The sequence below is a fragment of the Enoplosus armatus genome, chromosome 11 (assembly GCF_043641665.1).
Source record: "Enoplosus armatus isolate fEnoArm2 chromosome 11, fEnoArm2.hap1, whole genome shotgun sequence".
Lineage (NCBI taxonomy): Eukaryota > Metazoa > Chordata > Actinopteri > Centrarchiformes > Enoplosidae > Enoplosus > Enoplosus armatus.
In genome coordinates, this window is record NC_092190.1 from 1,992,509 (window position 1) to 2,011,000 (window position 18,492).

General features: G+C 42.7%; 1 protein-coding gene across 10 annotated transcripts; it reads left to right on the plus strand.

The window, feature by feature from the left end:
* The first annotated feature begins 1,441 nt into the window (after nucleotides 1–1,441).
* ddx3xa (DEAD-box helicase 3 X-linked a) lies at nucleotides 1,442–17,446 on the plus strand. Of its 10 annotated transcripts, XM_070914496.1 has the most exons (21): nucleotides 1,442–1,746; nucleotides 2,693–2,744; nucleotides 3,118–3,165; nucleotides 3,906–3,965; nucleotides 4,315–4,407; nucleotides 4,505–4,576; nucleotides 7,675–7,848; nucleotides 8,211–8,346; nucleotides 8,662–8,769; nucleotides 8,853–8,952; nucleotides 9,079–9,214; nucleotides 9,406–9,503; nucleotides 9,583–9,681; nucleotides 9,781–9,941; nucleotides 10,023–10,167; nucleotides 10,248–10,392; nucleotides 12,714–12,895; nucleotides 13,330–13,447; nucleotides 13,547–13,700; nucleotides 14,201–14,322; nucleotides 14,484–17,446. In XM_070914496.1, the coding sequence occupies exons 1-21, from the start codon at nucleotides 1,702–1,704 to the stop codon at nucleotides 14,567–14,569; spliced, it is 2,334 nt and encodes a 777-aa protein (XP_070770597.1). In that variant the 5' UTR covers nucleotides 1,442–1,701; the 3' UTR covers nucleotides 14,570–17,446. The 10 variants fall into 10 exon arrangements, with proteins under 10 accessions (XP_070770597.1, XP_070770598.1, XP_070770601.1 ...); XM_070914497.1 differs by lacking the exons at nucleotides 4,315–4,407; nucleotides 4,505–4,576 and adding an exon at nucleotides 10,723–10,773; XM_070914500.1 differs by lacking the exons at nucleotides 4,315–4,407; nucleotides 4,505–4,576 and adding an exon at nucleotides 10,723–10,773 and having other exon boundaries at nucleotides 7,675–7,782.
* The last annotated feature ends 1,046 nt before the right edge of the window (nucleotides 17,447–18,492 follow it).

Below are 18,492 nucleotides of genomic sequence, written 5' to 3' on the forward strand. Positions count from 1 at the left end.
AACATTTCAGGTTTATGTAATCAGTCCACACCCTCTACCTTTGGATCGAGTTAAACAACATTTCTGGAGTAGGCAGGTGCACCTTAGTGCTGCCTGTCGGGAAATACCCTCTACGTCATGGAGTGACTAATGGATAATGAGAAATCAAGCTGATCCATGGGGCAGATTTGTGCAAATACACACACACAGACACACACACACACACACACAGGGATGTTCCTGCCTAACCCACCAAAGAGGCTCGAACAAATGGTGTCTGTTTTAGTAAAAAAGCGTTTGAGTCAAGAAGGCACTTACAAGTGAGAAACGCGTGAGAACGTGACATCGACCCATCTTAGCTGTGGCCTTGGGGACATTAAATGCGCCCGAGGAGGGATGTCTTGGAGATGGAGGGATTTCCTCGGCATCAGCGTCACTTATCGTCAGAAATCTCTCCCCGGCTGACCTTTCTCCTAGTAGCCAATTACCTCTGGTGCACGTTATCTCAGCGACATATGGTCCCCTCAGCCCTCACTCCACTGGTGCAGCACGGTAGGGGATAAATGACTAGAACAGGCCTCACCGCCTGCACTGTATGCAGAACAGAAGGCACACTGCCAGAGAGAAAGGGGGTGGGGGGGGGTTGTGAATGGGAGAGATGGGGGAGGATGGAAGAGGGCTTTGGTTGAGCTTATGCTTGACCCTTCTGATCTTACATAGGACATATGAAACCATGTGATTAAGGGATGGTCAGACACTCAGGATGTGCCACTTCTAAAAACTCCAGAAACAGTTTATGTAAATGATAATATATAAACAGTATATAGGCTGCGTGGTATTGTTTAGTTTCTTGTGTGTGTGTGTGGTATGTCCTCTCTCCATTGTCTTTGTGGCAGAGAGGAGGTTGTGTGGCCTGCCTGGAAGTTTCTCAAAGCCTTCCTGGATCCATATTCTTTATATTTTTTTTGTCTGTTTCTGTACGTACAACATCTATTACTAATCTGTCTGTCCAGGAAGAGGGTCACTCATCGGTTCCTCTTGCAGGTTTCGAAAAAGGTTGATCAAGTTATATGGATAACTTATAAATAACTGACTAAATCCCAAACTTCTTGAAACAGGCCCCAGATATACTCATTCAAAACTCTCCCTTATTTAGGAATATAAGGTTGTGTGTTGTGGTACAAATGTTAAGGTTTTGGGTTTTTTTTTTTTTTTTAAAGACACATTGTGAAGCAATATACTAATGACGTATTAGCAGTTCTGTGGCAGGGCAGAGGAACACCACCGTAATGATTGGTTTCATGTGGCAAATAGCTGTTTTTTTCTGCTGTTGGTCGTACCAATCCGAGGCGAAAGGAAACATCGCGATATTTGCCCAACTGCCCGCCGGCCTGGGGTTACAGAAGCGATATCTCGCGCTACCTGAGCGCTCGGTGTCTCATTCCACCACGGTCAAGCCAACCGGGAAGGGGTTTCTGTTCAACAGCTCCACAGCAATCATTTCATTTGGAAACTTGAACGGAAATTATATTTATACAAGCATCGTCGTTTTATTTATTTAAAGCAAACGTAATCGTCTAGTTAACTTTATAGGTAACCGTTGGCTCAAGGTCGTAATTTGTACAGAAAAGGAAAGCTAATTTAACGTAACAGCATAGCCGGTCGTGCTAACAAAGAAAATCCTTTCTCTTCAGAAATAATCTCCTACTACTCTCTTTAGTTATGAGTCATGTGGTCGTTGATAATCCACACGGTCTAGAGCAGCAGGTGAGTACTTCCAACTGATTTCCTATTTGTTTGTTTCTCTTAGAAATGTGGTGATTGTTCCGTTACGCACATGTAGTTTAGACAGAGAAAGAGGTAGCTTCGTTAGCTAAGTCGCTAGCCGTCAGCTAAGCTAAAGCTGCGGCTGGTAAAATGGAGGTGATGATGTCGCTGTTGAGAAGATTGTGATGGCGGAGCTCGTCAGTACGCTGTGCCAGCGAACTAAACTAACAAGCTTTCTCGTGTCGCGTTTCTGTTTTTAAAATCGCTAACAGCAGTCTCGAACCCAGCTTAATATAATGTGTAAATCATCTGTCGTGGAATTTAATTTCAATTAATGGAGATTTACATGGTTAGCTAACATTTTACGACCCGGCCGGTATCCTACTAAGTTAGCCCGGCTAATGTTAGGCCTTCTCGACCTGAAACGTGGCGCAGGAGAAAATGTTGGCAGCAGATTTTAGCGTCCATTAATGTTTTAGAAAAGTAATGCTCTCAACTTAATGAATAGTGCAGGCATTATAACTTTAGTTAAGCTATTTCACGGCAACTATTAATTCACATTATTTCACTTTTTTTTGTCGTATCTTGTTAATTTGCGAGCATTTACCTGTTAGATGATGAGTGACTAGATGGTTGTGCATGTCGGTTGTTAAATAAGTCGAGCCGGTTTTTATGAAAGCCAAAACAAAAAAGGGGGCTGGTAGTGTTTTTGAGTTGAGGTTTGTTTAGACTAAAGTGCAAAACCACCCGGACCAATTTAATAAAAATATTTTATTGTCAAATATTTCAAGTTGGAGAATTTCTTAACGTATTTGATATTAGGTTTATTTCAACGATGGTCATTGTATTGTTTTACCCTCATTGTATATTGTTGGTAGTTTCAGACTCACAATGAACGCTCACCTGACTTTGTTTTATTCTTCTACCATTTTCCCTTTTTTTGTAGCTTGCTGTCCTAGACTTGAACTCTGCTGACGGACAAGGCGGAGGAACTGGCAGTAAGTAATGAAGCAGATTCTACTTAAAGATGCTAGATTAGTGGTTGATCACAATACCCTTAGTTTAAGCCTCATGTCGTTTGTTCTTATAATTTGGTATTTTGTAATGAAGGCATTCAAGTAAACTAATGTAAACCACTGTGTTTTTCCTCCAACAAATGCAAGATGTAGAGCTTTCGTAGTGTATTTATCTTTGAGGAAAACTGTGGTTTAATCTGGGCAGTTGTGTTGTAATGCAAGCTATTGTAACACAACAATTTTCTTTGAGGGAAAGTTGTTGCATGCACAGCTTGTTTACTGAACAATACCAATCTTGGTAAACAAGTCCGTTTTTAATTATGTGGCACGTGACATTTTTTTTCTCTCCACCTAGGGCGTTACATTCCACCTCACTTGAGAAACAAAGATGCTCCTAAAAATGGTGAGTTTAATCCAACACCCCCCCCCCACCAAGCCACATTCAGACTATCTACACAGGTTTGACGTGTGGTGTTAAATGTAAGAAGTCCCTCAGAGCATGGTAAAAGCAAGCACAATCGAGAAAATTGGTGAGACATAGCCAGACAGTGGTTGTTTCTTAACACATTGATCTTTACCAGTCAAGACAAAGATGAATGGTTCTTTAAGGAATGGGAACTTTAAGGACATTCGTCCAATTTTTACTTGTGCACAGAAATCCATGTCAAATGCGTTTTCAGTGTCTGTGCATGATAGCTTATTTTGGCATGGGTAAAGTAGGGCAAGCAGTACTGTAAAATGACTGTAGCCTGAAATTTCCACCCCAGACGGCTCATAAGTAAGAGAATGGGGCAAATTTCAAAACTGTCATTCAGTTTTTAGTAACTATTTTCATGGGTAATCTCTCACGTGAACAAGATGGGTGCTAGCTGTTGCTCTGATAAAGGGGAATGTGGTGGGTGGGTTGGTGCTTGTATAAGTATTGACATCGATAGATTTTTAACACTGTTTTTGTAGGCAGTATAAGGTGGTTGTCAGTTTTTTTCCTGTACTTGTTCAGCCTCTTAAAGGCTTTAAATCAAGACACATGTTGCCTCTGACATACTCAGTCAGTAATTTTCATTAAAAAAATCTTGGAATCATCTTACTGTGTCATTGCACACTTGACGTTTTTTCTCGTTTTACTGTTTTCTTATTCCACAGCAGGAAATGCTTATTCCGCTGGTAGACAGTGCGGTTATTCAGTGGCACCAGTAAACCTCTGTAAGTCCCTTCTGTCTGCTTTCGCTGAGGGCAACCTGCATTTCTAGATGCATGAAATAGCCATTTTACACACCAGCAAAGCCAGTGCGAAGGGGGAGAGGGTTAGATGAGAGCAATACACTTCACAGTAAAACTAAAAAATGGGCTCATGATTAATTAATGTGCTTCTCTCTGCTGGGATGCTTGCAATCACAATGAGAAACATGTAAAGGACAATTTTATGTAAGCATAAGCTTGTTGGGTTAATGCTTTCCTTTTACTATAGTGAGCTGTTCAAACATGGTAGATTCATGAATGTTTTCCCCAACTGTACATTCAAGCCCATATTTCACCTGCATTGTCCCATAAGTTTCTTCTAAGCAGTGCCTACAACCATGGCAGGCAGAGTGTCAGCAAAGTCACAGAAATGACTATACTTCAGGATGGGATGACTGTAAGATTGGTAACTATTAGTGTAAAGTCCCGCCCAACACTCATACTGCATGAGCCAGTAATTATGGGCGAGTCTTTTTATAGCCTGCTTCCCTACCTTTGCTCAGGTTACCCAAGACTGGCCTCTCAAGAGTTTGCCTTTTACCATGCCTACAGTGGGGGTTGGCGAAACAGATGTGGTATACCTTGACCTCTACCTGCATGCCATCTACTTGTTGGCAGAGTTTCATAGTGTATATAGCTGAGCACGGGCATAATCAATGTGCCCTTGCTTTGTCATGGTCACTTGACAAAAGCAGCAGAAATCTGGGCCTAACACAGCATTTGTCAAAGCTTGCAAATGAAGTTGCTTTTGATGCATGGTGATGGTGCTTTAAAGACTCTGCACTGCATCACTAGTGTGACTGTCTTACTAATAATGAGACACATTCACCTGTGAAATAATAAAGACACATGCCTCTTTTTTTTTTTTGTTGGATTGTCAACCATTCATACCCTTTAACCTCTTAGTGGCAGTCATGAAATCCAAGTAGGGATTGCAAAGAAACCGAGCTTTACATCGCTGCACTGGCATAATTCAGTCCCACTCATTCTTAAGCACAAGTCTCTCAGTTCTTCCTCTTTTGTTTCTTTATAGATCTTGTAGCTTTTTGTCTGCCTACGGCATACTGTTGAAAAGTAAGTGGGTTTATTGAACACTGTGCTGAGAACCTGAGTGCATGCAGGTTTTTGTTCCAGCAACTGCTCCAGGTGATTTCTTTGATTAGTTACTTCTCTCTGGTGTTAGAATAACTATTGATCTGTGGTTGAACAGAAAGCTGCATACACTCACCCTTCCTTGGCACACAATTGAATAGTCCTGACGTCGGTCTGAAAGGGATGTTTGTTTCTGCGAGGTTATTTTAAAGTGGAGTGGCCATCTGCCGTTCTCATGGCCTTTTTCTTTGGCTTTTGCAATTAAATGATTAGAACAGACTATTAGACATTGTTAGCTGGCTTGCATTCTACATTTAATGTTGCTGGATGTTAAAGCACCAGATCTGTTTTTTCTTTTTAGGTTAGTAGACTGTCCAAGCTCCTTTATACTCCAAGTATAGCTCTGGGTATAAAAGTCAAAGGCGTCTTGCCAACATGTAGTCTTTGAAGTTGAGCAGGCTCGGGTTGCTGCAAAAGCAGCTCTCGAATATGCCATTCATTTGCTGTCTGGAGCGTGGTACACCTGGCAGCATGATCAAGATGGGGCGAAAGGGCACGTTAAGACTCACCTGAAATATGTTAGATTGTAAGGAGACATTCTTTTTACAAACGGTGTTGGACCAAACCACTTGTAGCTCACACTTCTACGTTGGTCTACGTTCTGTGACAGGTAGAAGAAGGCAGCTGCAGACCCGGACCTAGCAGAAGAGAGTCCTTGCCTGATCAGGCTCCAATATGATGTTATATTCTATGTTTAAGTGGTGAATTTACAGCTCAACTTAATACGATATAGTCTCTGGTTTTTGTTTGATATCTAGCGTCGGCAAAAAATGTTGCACATTTCTGAGCCGTAGTTGGCACGCATTCGCTTGGAGGGCTAACTAACTGTTACATAAATGTTGCGGTCGCCCTGAACTTGCTGCTGAACCACGTTAAAAGACTCTGGCAGCTCAATAAAGTGTTGCTTGAGAGTCTATGAAAAAAGGAAAGTATTGTAGAATATTTGTATTGAACAGCTATTCTGATTCGACTGACAAAATTCTACAGCCCGGGGGAAAAATATTTAAGCCCCTTGTAAGTTACAAGCTGTGTGGTCAATCCAACATTGCACGGACAAGGAGAATTGTTACTCTACTCCAGCTCATGTTTGGTAGCTAGGACGAGTCACTGCAGGCCATTGCAACATTGTTACACAAAAGAGCGAGCTTTGCGATCGAGGTGTAACTCTCATTGATTTGTGTGTCTGCAGTTGGTCTTATTTTTGTTTATTTTGGTGGTTTGAGGTGAACCGTAACAACATCTGCATTGGTGTTTCAGAAAGTTGGGCTCTGACTACCTTGCATGGTGTGCTTTGCAATGTTTGCAGAGTGCACACGTGTACTTCTTATGATACCAGTCTGAGTAACTAAATTATACCACAAAGTTTTTGTGGTTAATTAACAAGTACAGTGTGGTAAATTAAGCAAATTTCAAAGTAAAGCTCAAATCTAGTTGGTAAACATTTGGACCTGACAGTAAAAATGTCTGAACTCCAGGTCTGAAATGGAAGTAATTACTTTCCTGCCCTTTTGTGATCGCAATGCAGCTCTGCCTGAGAGGTCCCAAATACTCCCAGAACTGACTAAAACCCATACCGTGTCACCATCGACGGGGTACCTTTTTGAGCTTGTTTAGAAAATGCTACACAATGTACATTTGCAGTGCCTGGTACCCAATTAAATTAGTCTGATCAGTGTGTGAGACAAACAACTTATGGCACCCTTTACTCTTACTTACTTATTGCTCTACAACACATGGATCGGTGTGAGTCTGTGTGAAGCATTAAGGCTTTTCCTTGTGCTTACCTGAAGGGGGCACCATGACGAAAGCATTTACCTGTTGGCCCACAGGTATAAGTGAAGATCATCACCACAGATCTAGAATCGGCCTGGCCGAAGGGGTAGTGGCTGGTCTACCCCTTGATGCTATTGTGGCATAGCCTCAGCTACTTAGCAAGCCTTGCCATGGTGGAGCTAACTCCCCCACCCCACCACCACCAGTCTCATCCTCAGCCTGCGCTGATAACACAGTGGCTACCAGTGGGACTGATGACACAGCCAGTGTCCAAAGCTGGGCAAACCGTTGTGGTAAATGTCCCATGCAAGCAGAGACGAGGCTCAAAGTCTCTGGGTACAAAAGAGTCATCCTACCTAAATAGTGACGCCAGTGTTTGGCCAATGGATTCTTTTTACTTGACCTAAAACCGTTTCTCTGCATCTATTCTCTTGTGAAGGTGTAGAACTTGCTTTGTATTTCTTGCCTACTTTTTAATATTAGAAAACATTGACCCATGACACAAATGTTATCGCAAATGTTTTTCTGATAAGTACGCAGGCTTTTAGTCGAGATTGTAGTCTACTATGGAGTCCTGTGCATCCCACCTGTCAGTAAATTGGGCTAAAAATAGGTCAGCACTTGAGACTGATGGCTAGTAAGGACAATGAGTACAGACAAATGTGTACTTGCTTACTGAGTAACTTGTGTAGCATTATGCTCTTCCTCACAAGCCTCTTAATTCTGTTCCTTTGTTCTTTCGCTGAAGATTCATCTGGATGGGACGGTGGACGCAGCAATGGATTTGTGAATGGTTACCATGACAACCGCACAAATGGTGGCTTTGGAGGGCGAGGACCCCCTCGCAATGATAGAGGTGGGCGTGGCGCCTACCGTGGTAACAGGGGTGGAGGCTCGTTTAATCAACCATTACAGAATGCAGGTGGGGAAACCCTGTCGTGCTTTAAAGTTTCAAACTAAAGCTCTAGCTGTAGAGCGATGGCAGTGTAGTCTAAGGTGAAAACTCAGCCCCCCCACCCTTGTCAATACAGTTACAATATCAGAATGCTGTTAGCCTGCATATGCATAATGGATTTGCAGTAAATTATAGCTTGATTAACATTAGCTGTGCACCTAATTTAAGATTAAGTAACTTGAGTGCTTTGCTTTAAGGGAAAGACTCCACTTTTGGTAAGAAAGTGGTGTCATCTGATGTGACGGCTGATTTGTTTAAAAAAAAAAAAACAAGAAAACAAACAAACCATGAAATGTATCAGTGACGGAGTGTTTATCTGTTCATTTCAGCCTTCGGCACTTACGACAACAAAGACGGCAACTGGGGAGGAGCTCCAAGGGATGCTGCCTACAACAGCTTTGGGGGACGTTCTGACAGGTCCAAGACTGGTTTCTTCAATGACCGTGGGGCAGGTTCAAGGGGAAGGTTTGTAAAAGTTTTGTTTTAATCCAATGTTTTATAATATCTAAAGTTTTACAAAGAAGCATTCAATGTAAAATCCGGAGCAGACTGAATAAGAGTCTTTATTTGATCATTTCTATTCTATGACGCTGAGCATTTTCATTGCTTTATTTGAATTTAAAATTGCTTGTTTAGCAGAGGTGCTAACCCTAACCAGTATGTTGGAGGTTTGCTACACTGCAAGTTTTGGACATAATGACAAGAATAGGATGCCCAGAATGCCTTGAATTAAAGGGTTTATTATAGCTCCATGCTAACACTCTGCGTGCATGTGTACAGATATGAACGAGGAGGCTTTGCTGGAGGAGGAAACAGCCGCTGGGTGGAGGACTCCAGAGGAGAAGAAGATTGGTCCAAGCCCACTGCTCCCAACGAGCGCCTGGAACAGTAAGGCATTCTTCTCAATGACAAAACTGTCAGCCATCTTGTTCCTGCGTTAGACCTCAACTTTTGCAAACCTTATTTTCTAGCGAGCTTTTCTCTGGAGGCAACACTGGGATCAATTTTGAGAAATATGATGATATTCCTGTGGAGGCCACTGGAAGCAACTGCCCACCCCACATTGAAAGTGTAAGTTTATACTGAGCGCTGATGCATGTATTTAATGCTGTCCTGTATCTATATGGATTCATTTAAAATTTAATTTTTTAATTGAACAGTTTGTCTCATACTGATGTTGAATGTGTGATTCTGTAGTTCCATGATGTGGACATGGGGGAGATCATCATGGGGAACATCGCCCTGAGTCGCTACACTCGTCCCACCCCGGTCCAGAAGTATGCTATCCCCATCATCAAGTCCAAGAGAGACCTGATGGCTTGCGCTCAGACTGGTTAGCATTTCTCTATAGTCTCAATGTTTCCTGGTTAACTTTTCGTAAATTATTTTCTCTTCTATCTGGAAAAACGGAAAGTAAAGGTTGATGGGCCTTTCAGGATTTGCCTTTTGGCTCTGTGGTTTTGTATTTTAGCTTTAGGTAGTCTAAAAAATGGAACCATAATCGTGATCCCTGCTCTGTTTCAGGCTCCGGTAAAACTGCGGCTTTCTTGCTGCCAGTGCTGAGTCAGATCTACACAGAAGGGCCTGGAGATGCTCTGCAGGCCGCCAAGAACAATGGACAGGTACTGGGGAAAGAAACATGCACAATAATTGAACATATCCTGCATTACCATTTGACTTCTAATAAAAATGATTCCCCAGGACAATGGAAGGTATGGCCGCCGCAAGCAGTACCCAATCTCCCTGGTCCTGGCTCCCACCAGAGAACTGGCTTTGCAGATCTATGACGAAGCAAGGAAGGTGAGCTCAAAGCCATACTGTGTCCGACACCATCATGGAACATAACATTGTCTGCCTGAATGTTTCCTGGAAGCTTACTTGTTTCTTCCTACATGCTAGGTTGCCTATCGCTCTCGTGTGCGTCCCTGCGTGGTGTACGGAGGTGCTGATATTGGCCAGCAGATCAGGGACTTGGAGAGAGGCTGTCACCTGCTGGTGGCCACACCTGGACGTCTGGTTGACATGATGGAGAGAGGAAAGATCGGTCTGGACTACTGCAAGTCAGTATAGCACAGGGATCCACACTGAGACAGTTGGTGTCATTGTGTTCTCGTAACTAAATATGAAATGTGTCTCTGCAGCTACTTGGTCCTGGATGAGGCTGACCGCATGTTGGACATGGGTTTCGAGCCACAGATCAGACGCATTGTGGAGCAAGATACAATGCCACCTAAAGGCGTCCGCCAGACCATGATGTTCAGCGCCACCTTCCCTAAGGAGATCCAGGTATGGACAGTCAAGTACACAGCATCTTGCTTAATTTGGGACATATCTGCATACATTTATTTATTGATTTGTTTGCGTAGATCCTGGCTCGAGACTTCCTAGAGGACTACATATTCCTGGCAGTGGGGCGTGTCGGTTCCACTTCAGAAAACATCACCCAGAAGGTTGTCTGGGTAGAGGAGAATGACAAGAGGTCCTTCCTCCTTGACCTGCTCAATGCCACAGGTGAGTTTTGCATACACCATAAGGAAAATGTTTGTTTTTTTTCCTCCCATGAAGGTCACATTGGGCTCTAACCCATCACCCTGTGTTTGTCAGTCTGCCCCATATCAAGCTAATATTGACTTTGCTACATCTCTGCTAACAAGTGTTGTTCATTATAGCAAGTGAAAGTGCAGTGAGATAAAATATCAAAACAAAATCTCATGCAGGGGTGAGCAGGTACTGAAACCGCTCGCTGTGTTGTAAGGGTTTTGCTTGTCATGATGACGTAAAGCTGTTATATTTGTGTACTGAGCAGCCTTACATTTACTGGCCGGTTTGGTTTTATCTTAGTTATTCCCAGTGAGGTTCAGGAAAATGTGACAGAGGCCCCAGAGAAACCTGGTAAGTATGAACATATACCATAACTTCACTCTGACCCACAAGCCAGAAACATCACATCCCACAGCTCATCCTGTCCCTCCCCAGCTGACATGCTGCCTCAGTTTTGTTTTTTTTGTTTTTTCTTTCATTTCCAATAAGAGCTTGTTGGACCTACAGTAACACCGCATAGACTCTGTATCAATAGTACAACCTCTCCACACTGAAAGCGTAGTGTTACAGTGTGTTATCAACATCGGCACTAAGGTCAGCTGGCTCCACACAGTCATGTTGGCTGGTTGTCATAGAAAGAGCTCTCAGTTTCCATGATTCTGTCGGTCTAGTTTAGACCACTTAACTGTTCAAAGGGACAATAATGAATAGTACCATTAATTATTTTAACGGTGTATTGAGCCATCTCTCTCAATTACTGGTATTATGTAGAAGTTTTGTAACTTGACTTTACCTCCAAAGAAGTGACGCACTGTTTTTTGTGCTGTTTCCATGGTAACCGGTGCAGCTGCCACTTTAAAAATAAAACCAATGTGCAATTTGTGTCACGGGCATCCTTGCTAAAGCAAACACTTGGCTGTTATCAACCAAAGTAAAGCAGCTTTGGGGCGTCATGGAAACGGCAAGCCAAGTGTGTCGTCATCACCTTGACTATTTTTCTAGTCCTCGCGGGCTTCAGTAATATGGAGGGTGGAGCTTTATGCAGAACAGTTACAGCATTAGCTGCGAATTATGCAACTTGTAATGGCCTGTCCTACCCCATCACCCCTCAGCCATTTTTACTATCTCAAGCTTTTGTTCTGATAGCCATTAATGCCAAATATCTGGATTGTAACGTAATATCTAACAATTCAATAGTTGTTTAAACATGTCCCGACCTGATCCAGGCATATTTCAATGGATCGCTATCGGCTAAAACAAAGCCGATCAAAAATCCGATCTCCGATTTCTTTAGCTGCTTAACTTAACTTAACTGTGTTTAGTCCAGCTCATCCTGCTGCTCTTCTTAACGACAGCCAGGGCTCTGCGCTGTGAGCATTTCGATCCATATGCGAGTGGAAAATTAGTGTGTGAATGTGAGAATTTATTTTATTGACTCTGCTCTGACACCCAGGTTGGCAAAGCACACACATTCAGTGAACTGACGCCAACAAATCTGTTATCTCTCCTCTCTTCCTTAGCAAAGAGTGTACAAAACATTCAGCTAGCAGCTGCTCATTTCTAGCCGGCGTTGACCGTCAATTTCACCAGTGCATTAACGTTGCCAGCGGCGGATCGCATAATTTGCAAGCCGGTGTCTGAACTGTGACGCGAAAGAAGCACCACTCTTTACCACCACCGTACAACCACGAGTGTTTCTGTAGTTGTAACAACTCCAACAGAGTGCTGCGTCTTCTCTCTAGTGGAGAGTCATATTCGCCCTGCTCCATTCAGTGTTAAACCAGAACCCTCGATTTTTTTGGATCAAGTAGCTCTAGTGTTGGATTTAGAAGGCTACAGCTGCTATTTCAATGTGCCATATTTTAAGTATCTGATCAGGCCCTGCAGATACCCTATATTAAAGGACTCTGGTCGGGACATCCTAGTTTAAACATAATTACGTTGTTCTGTTATCGTCTGTACTGTGTGCAGAAAACTAAAGGCAAGGCTGTCATTTAATGGTTGTCAGTAAATGTAAAGCTTTTTATGCAACCCCTGTCTCCATTTCTAAGTTGTCATTTTGGTTTTTGATTTTCTTCTTTTACATCATGATCTTGCAGTTGCTGACCTTTTTTTAGTATGACAGTTTTATGTTCCTGCTCCCATCGTGTCTTAGTTACAAATATCCATCCATAGCCTTGTTGCCAGTTATCAATGATTTTATTTTCTCCTTTCTCGCTCTTCATCCTGCTCTCCTCCCTTTTTGTCCCGTCCTTTTTTTTTTTTTTTTTTTTTTTTTTCGGTTTACAAAGGCAAAGACTCGTTGACTCTGGTGTTCGTGGAAACAAAGAAAGGGGCAGATGCTTTGGAAGACTTCCTGTACCACGAGGGTTACGCCTGCACCAGCATCCACGGAGACCGATCCCAGAGAGACCGAGAGGAAGCTCTGCATCAGTTCCGGTCTGGACGCTGCCCCATCTTGGTGGCTACAGCTGTAAGTAATCTTTGCTCTTACTCTGTCTTACTTCTCTTAATTTCCCCATTCAACTTTCATTTGTGTTTTAAACTCTTGCTTATTGGGGTTGGGTAACAAATGAAGGGGAACAGAAATATGTAAGCATACATCAAAAATTGTATGTAGCATTTATATATATATACCCATATGTATTTAAAATCAAAGGGTAACAAGTCTCTTGCAGAATCTTTTGCAATATCCACAGTTGGATTACAGACAGATTAGGGGGAAAAAACGGAGGAAACCAGGCCAACTCATGGAAGAAACTGGTTTTGGCTGAATGGATGTTGTTGGCACATTTTATCAGCTGTTAATGAACTTAAGTTCCATAATTATTTTGGCCAGTGGACAAAGTGAACCTCATGAGTTTGTTCTCACCAGAACTTGATATTTAAACAACTCTACTCTTCCAGGTGGCTGCTAGAGGTCTGGACATCAGCAATGTGAAGCACGTCATTAACTTTGATTTGCCCAGTGACATTGAGGAATACGTTCACCGTATTGGCCGTACGGGACGTGTGGGCAACCTTGGTATGAACAAGTTGTTGTTGTTTTTTTTTAAATTAAAAACAAAGTTTTAAATGCCTGTAATGTACTTTAATGACTGTAATCATACTCTGTTTCGTGCAGGTCTGGCCACGTCGTTCTTTAACGACAAAAACAGCAACATAACCAAAGATTTGCTGGACATTTTGGTGGAGGCCAAGCAGGAGGTTCCCTCCTGGCTTGAGAGCCTGGCCTACGAGCACCAGCACAAGAGCAGCACCCGCGGACGCTCCAAGAGGTAACTGTCGCACACAGCAACCAACACAACTTACAGAACATGCACAAATGTCAGGCGAGTCTGGGGCCGTGCAGACCTCCTCGTGGGCATCTTTTAAGGAAAATTCTACTTTTACAGCCTGCGTCTTTAATAGTTGTAGCCCTCATTCATATCTGCAACATTTCTCTAACTATGTTGTTGACATTTGGGAAATGCAGTGACACAATCTCAAACAAATGCTCAGTTGAACCACAACTTATCCATTGGAATGATTGATGAAAGGATTGGCATATTTTGAAATATAAATAAAGTTGACTAGACCCAATGTCTGTCAATTGCTGCCAACAGTGCTGCCTGACTGAGTCAGACTGCTCAGTTAGCCCCCAGCTGGTGACAGCAGAGACCCGGACACAAGTCTTGCTCTCGATGTTTAAAACTACGACGCAGTTTCAACCACTTCTGATCTTTGTCGTACTGTTGGAAAATCAGCACCATAACATCTAACTAACATTCCTGTCTAGGTTCTCTGGTGGCTTTGGAGCTAGAGACTACCGTCAGACGCCAGGTGGTGCTGGAAACTTCAGTAGCAGCCGTGGAGGGCGTAACACTGGAGGCCATGGAGGAAACCGTGGATTTGGTGGAGGTAAGGAAACCATATTTCCCCTGGCCTTTTTATCTGTGGATGTCATAATGCGGCACAGTTGTGGTTTGAACAGCAGCGACGTGGTTGTAGCCGCTCTGTCACTTTGATTTCACTAAACATTGTCGCTGCTCGGCTCTGACCTCTGGCCTTGTCCTTCACAGGTGGCTTTGGTGGCAACTTCTACAGCAATGACGGCTACGGAGGAAATTACAGCCACTCTGGTAGTGTGGATTGGTGGGGCAACTAGTCGCCATAGGAGTAGGTTGCCACGCCAACCAAACCCAATGGAAACCACATGTTAACTTAAGCCAGACCATAACAACCCTCCCTGTGTAGCTTCACTGACACACAGTACATTACCAACCCTGGTTCTCTGCCATTCGCTTCTCTCAAAAAGGAAGTGCAGCACGACGCAAAGGAAAGTCACCAGCACGTGCAATGCACCGGAGAGCGCAGAGATTCGCACACCTCAGAGTGAGCATGGATGCTGACATGCATTGTCCGATAGCAACTTCGGACTTTCATTGTTCAAAGTATTTTTGTTCTTTTTGTGGAAAAAACAAACCCCCAATTGAATAACCTGAGGATCATTTGTATGTTAATGTACTGTGCCTTTGGAATTTAAACAGGAAATCTTATGTTTTCATTTCACCAGATGAACATGGCCAAGAGCTCTAAATTTGATTTTACTATTATTATTTTGTTTGGTGAAAAAAAAAAAATATATATATATTAGAAAGGTAAACTAAGCTTGGACTTAATCAAACCTTGGCAAATACTGAGGTATTGTGGCTCTGAGTCATGATTCCATTTGAACTTCAAATTTATTGCAGGAACATCATGTAGCCTTTTCTATAGTCAAACAGCTAATGGAGCCATTAGTATGTCTAATACAAACTGGGCCACTCTGTGAAGCAACCGTATTTTAATCCTTAAGGACAAAGTTACATTTGTTTTTCTTTTTCTTTCTTTGCTCACTCTATCCTGGACAGGCTCCTTTTTATGGATACGATGGTCTTTGAAATAGCCATTCCTATTGTAATCTTAAGAACACAGAAGTCATTAAGCTCAGTGCCAACAATTGCTGAGGTTTAAACAAGAATAATCACTGCTGGAACTTGTTACTCCACATTTTTCAATTGACTTGACAGTGTTATGGCAGCTAGTATGTTACCAAGTGCTAGCTACATTAAGTGGGCGGTGTTTTTTGTTTATTTTTACTTGAGACATTTTTGGTGCAGGTGTGTGCAGAATTGAAAAACTGGGTCAGTTTTTTGATTTTTGAATTGTTTCTTCTACAAATATGTATCAAAACAAAAAATGCCTGCCATCTTGAAAGTGAAGTTCAAAATGGCTGCATAAAGGACCACAGCATCGGGAGGGCATAGCGTGGTGTTAGTGTTTACCGAATCGACCGGCAACCATGAGGCCCAGATGGTATTCTACGCTTGCAAGTGTTTTGTTTTTTGGTCAAGGAGGAAGGACACGTGAACTGAGTCGCAGGCTTAACTTAATTACAAACGTTTTCTCTTTTCAAGCTGCGTTGGAGGCATGGTTCATCTTTAAGAGACAGGCATTTGAATGATCACTGAGGTTTATCAATTGAACAGCGAGGAACACGGCAGAGTAGAGCAGCACTCCGACCACTGGGGTTAGGGGGACGGGGGGGGGGTAGGCGTGGGCGCGGCTTTCAGTGCACCACCGTCGTCCGTGGCTTTGGTTTCCATTGCTGCGTAGTGTAACTGTGGAGGTGGCCAAAGATGGGGGAGTGTCCACTTCCTTATGGAACATTAAAGTACTGTCAGGTCCTCTGGGAATTAATCTGCTCAGACATGTATACAAAATCTGTGGCTTCGTAAAGCCAGAGCAGGCTTTTCCTCTCAAAGAGGAGCAGCCATCGAGAGGAGGAGAGATGGGGCGTTTCACCTCAAAATGCTCCCAATTTTCTCATCGGGTGTGTTGTGCCTTGAAACCTTTTTTTTTTTTTTTTTGGTTTTTTTTTTAAAGAAATTGAACTAAAAAGCGGATGCACTGACAGTGTTGAGAACTTGAGATTGAATGGTGCTACTTGATTTAGGTGTGTAGGCCCTTGTACGTCGTGCCCATCAAGTTTTACAAAAGTTATTTTATTGCACATCTAGAGTTTTATATAGATGTCTTGGATATGTGTCCTTAAGCTTCCAAATATTGTGTGTGAGGAGATTGTGAAAAACGCAGCTTGTTTACAAAGGGGAAGGGTTCTCAACGTTTAAACCAGGATTTATTTGGGACCAGGGGATTTAGCAGTCGGGGGAATTTAGCCATTTGCACAGATTTCTAGATTCTACTTTTGCTGCTAGTTTTGTGTAATTTATTAAGCATTTTTGACAAATATTTATTTTTGTAAGCCTCAAAGTGATTCTTTGAAAGTTTCAGAAACTTGACCAAAAGACAGTACAAAAAACACTGGCACTTGAATGTTGAATGTCACCTGTATGCGTGAAATTTATATATTTCGGGGTAGTGTGAGCTTTTTAATGTTTAAGATACATTGGACTCAGTAAATAATATCCACAGCTGTTTCAGGGCCTCCTCAGGGCCACTCATCTCTATTAGATTATACTGATTGGTCAACAAAATTTGAAATGGAATTGAACAAACATGCCAAGGTTTGGAATATAGCTGTCAAAAGAGCAAATAAATTTCCTAAGCATATCAGTGCAGAAGTGTTCAGATTCTCCAATTGTGTGCATTATTGATTCTTTACTCTAATTTGACCTGATAATTCTTTTTCTCCAGTGAATGTCTGGCACATGGCAATCCTTAAAGAAACAAACATGTGGTTTATTCTCATTGTTGTATTTGCATATATGACGCCTCCCGAGTTCTCCTCGGATGTGGAGCAGGTCTGTTACCGATCCTCGCGGCAGCCGCCGGTGCTGTTCGGGATGAACCGGAGCTTCTGCGCACGCTGTTGCAGGCAGAACCCCCCGAGACTTGTTCCACATTCTCCGGAGAACCCTCGAGATCTTTAGATGTAGACTTTGCTTTCTGTATTAGCTAATAGGCTACTGCACTGCATGGGAAACACTCAGCTGTGCAATTGTATGATTTTACCAAAATAAAATGTTTGAATGCAAAAGTATCCGGGAAAATCAAGCATGTTTTCATGAAGACTTGTTTTACTGTAGTTGAGCAGAGAAGACCTGTAGCAAGCGGCCTGCTGCCTTGTGTAGATACAAGGCGGACGGGCGGCAAAACTCAATTTGGTGTAGATCGGATGGGCTTCATTTCTTTTGAGGAGAAAAAAAAAAAAAAGTATATAAAGATTTCATTTGTAAATTCAAGTGTGTCAATTGTGTTATTTTCCCAAAAACCTGCAAAAAGCTCAGCGACCTGCTGGACGTCAGCCTTTTACACTCCGCGACAAAGAAAACAATTACAATTTTTTTTCTTTTTTCTTTTTTTAGTGGGAACAATATTCTGCAACAACCAAACCAAGAAAGAGCATGTGGCCGAACTGAAATCTTAATTCTTATAAAAACATTGTGCGTCTAACTTTGTGGGAAGTCTCGTTCTTGTTTCTGCAATCATCCGGATGCTTTCTTTGCGGGCTTTCTTTTTTTTGAAAAGCTTGCTCAGTATTTCTTTCCCACGTTTTTTTTTTATTCTACGTGACGGTGTTTCAACCACATGTCCTTCCTCGTGTAAAGGTACGCACACCTGCATCTGCAGGTGAGGTGTGATGACGCACCTGCGAACTTGTGGCTGCGCGTCAGGACAGAATGTCCTGATTTATTCAGTTACCAATTCGTACCAGTTCAGCTGAAACGAGATCTGCTGCTTTTCCCTCTGAATGCTGTTGTTAATTGCATATATGTATAAATAACGTGGAGCTTTGGGCTCCGGGTCATTGGGACGGCAGAATGTTTACAAACCAAACAATCCGATCGATTAATGGAGAAAATAATCCGCTGATTCATCCGCAGTGAGCTAATCATCAGTTGATGGTTCAAGATGAGCTCTGACCCTCTACACGACGACTCTGCTGATCCCATGGGTTTGCTATGGGATTCAGGTCTGGAGAAAGTGCAGGCCACTCCGTTCGAGGTACCCCGGCCTCCAGCAGCCGTTCCCCCCCGATGATGCGACCTCGTTGACCTTGGGGCATCGTCGTCCATGAAGGTGAAA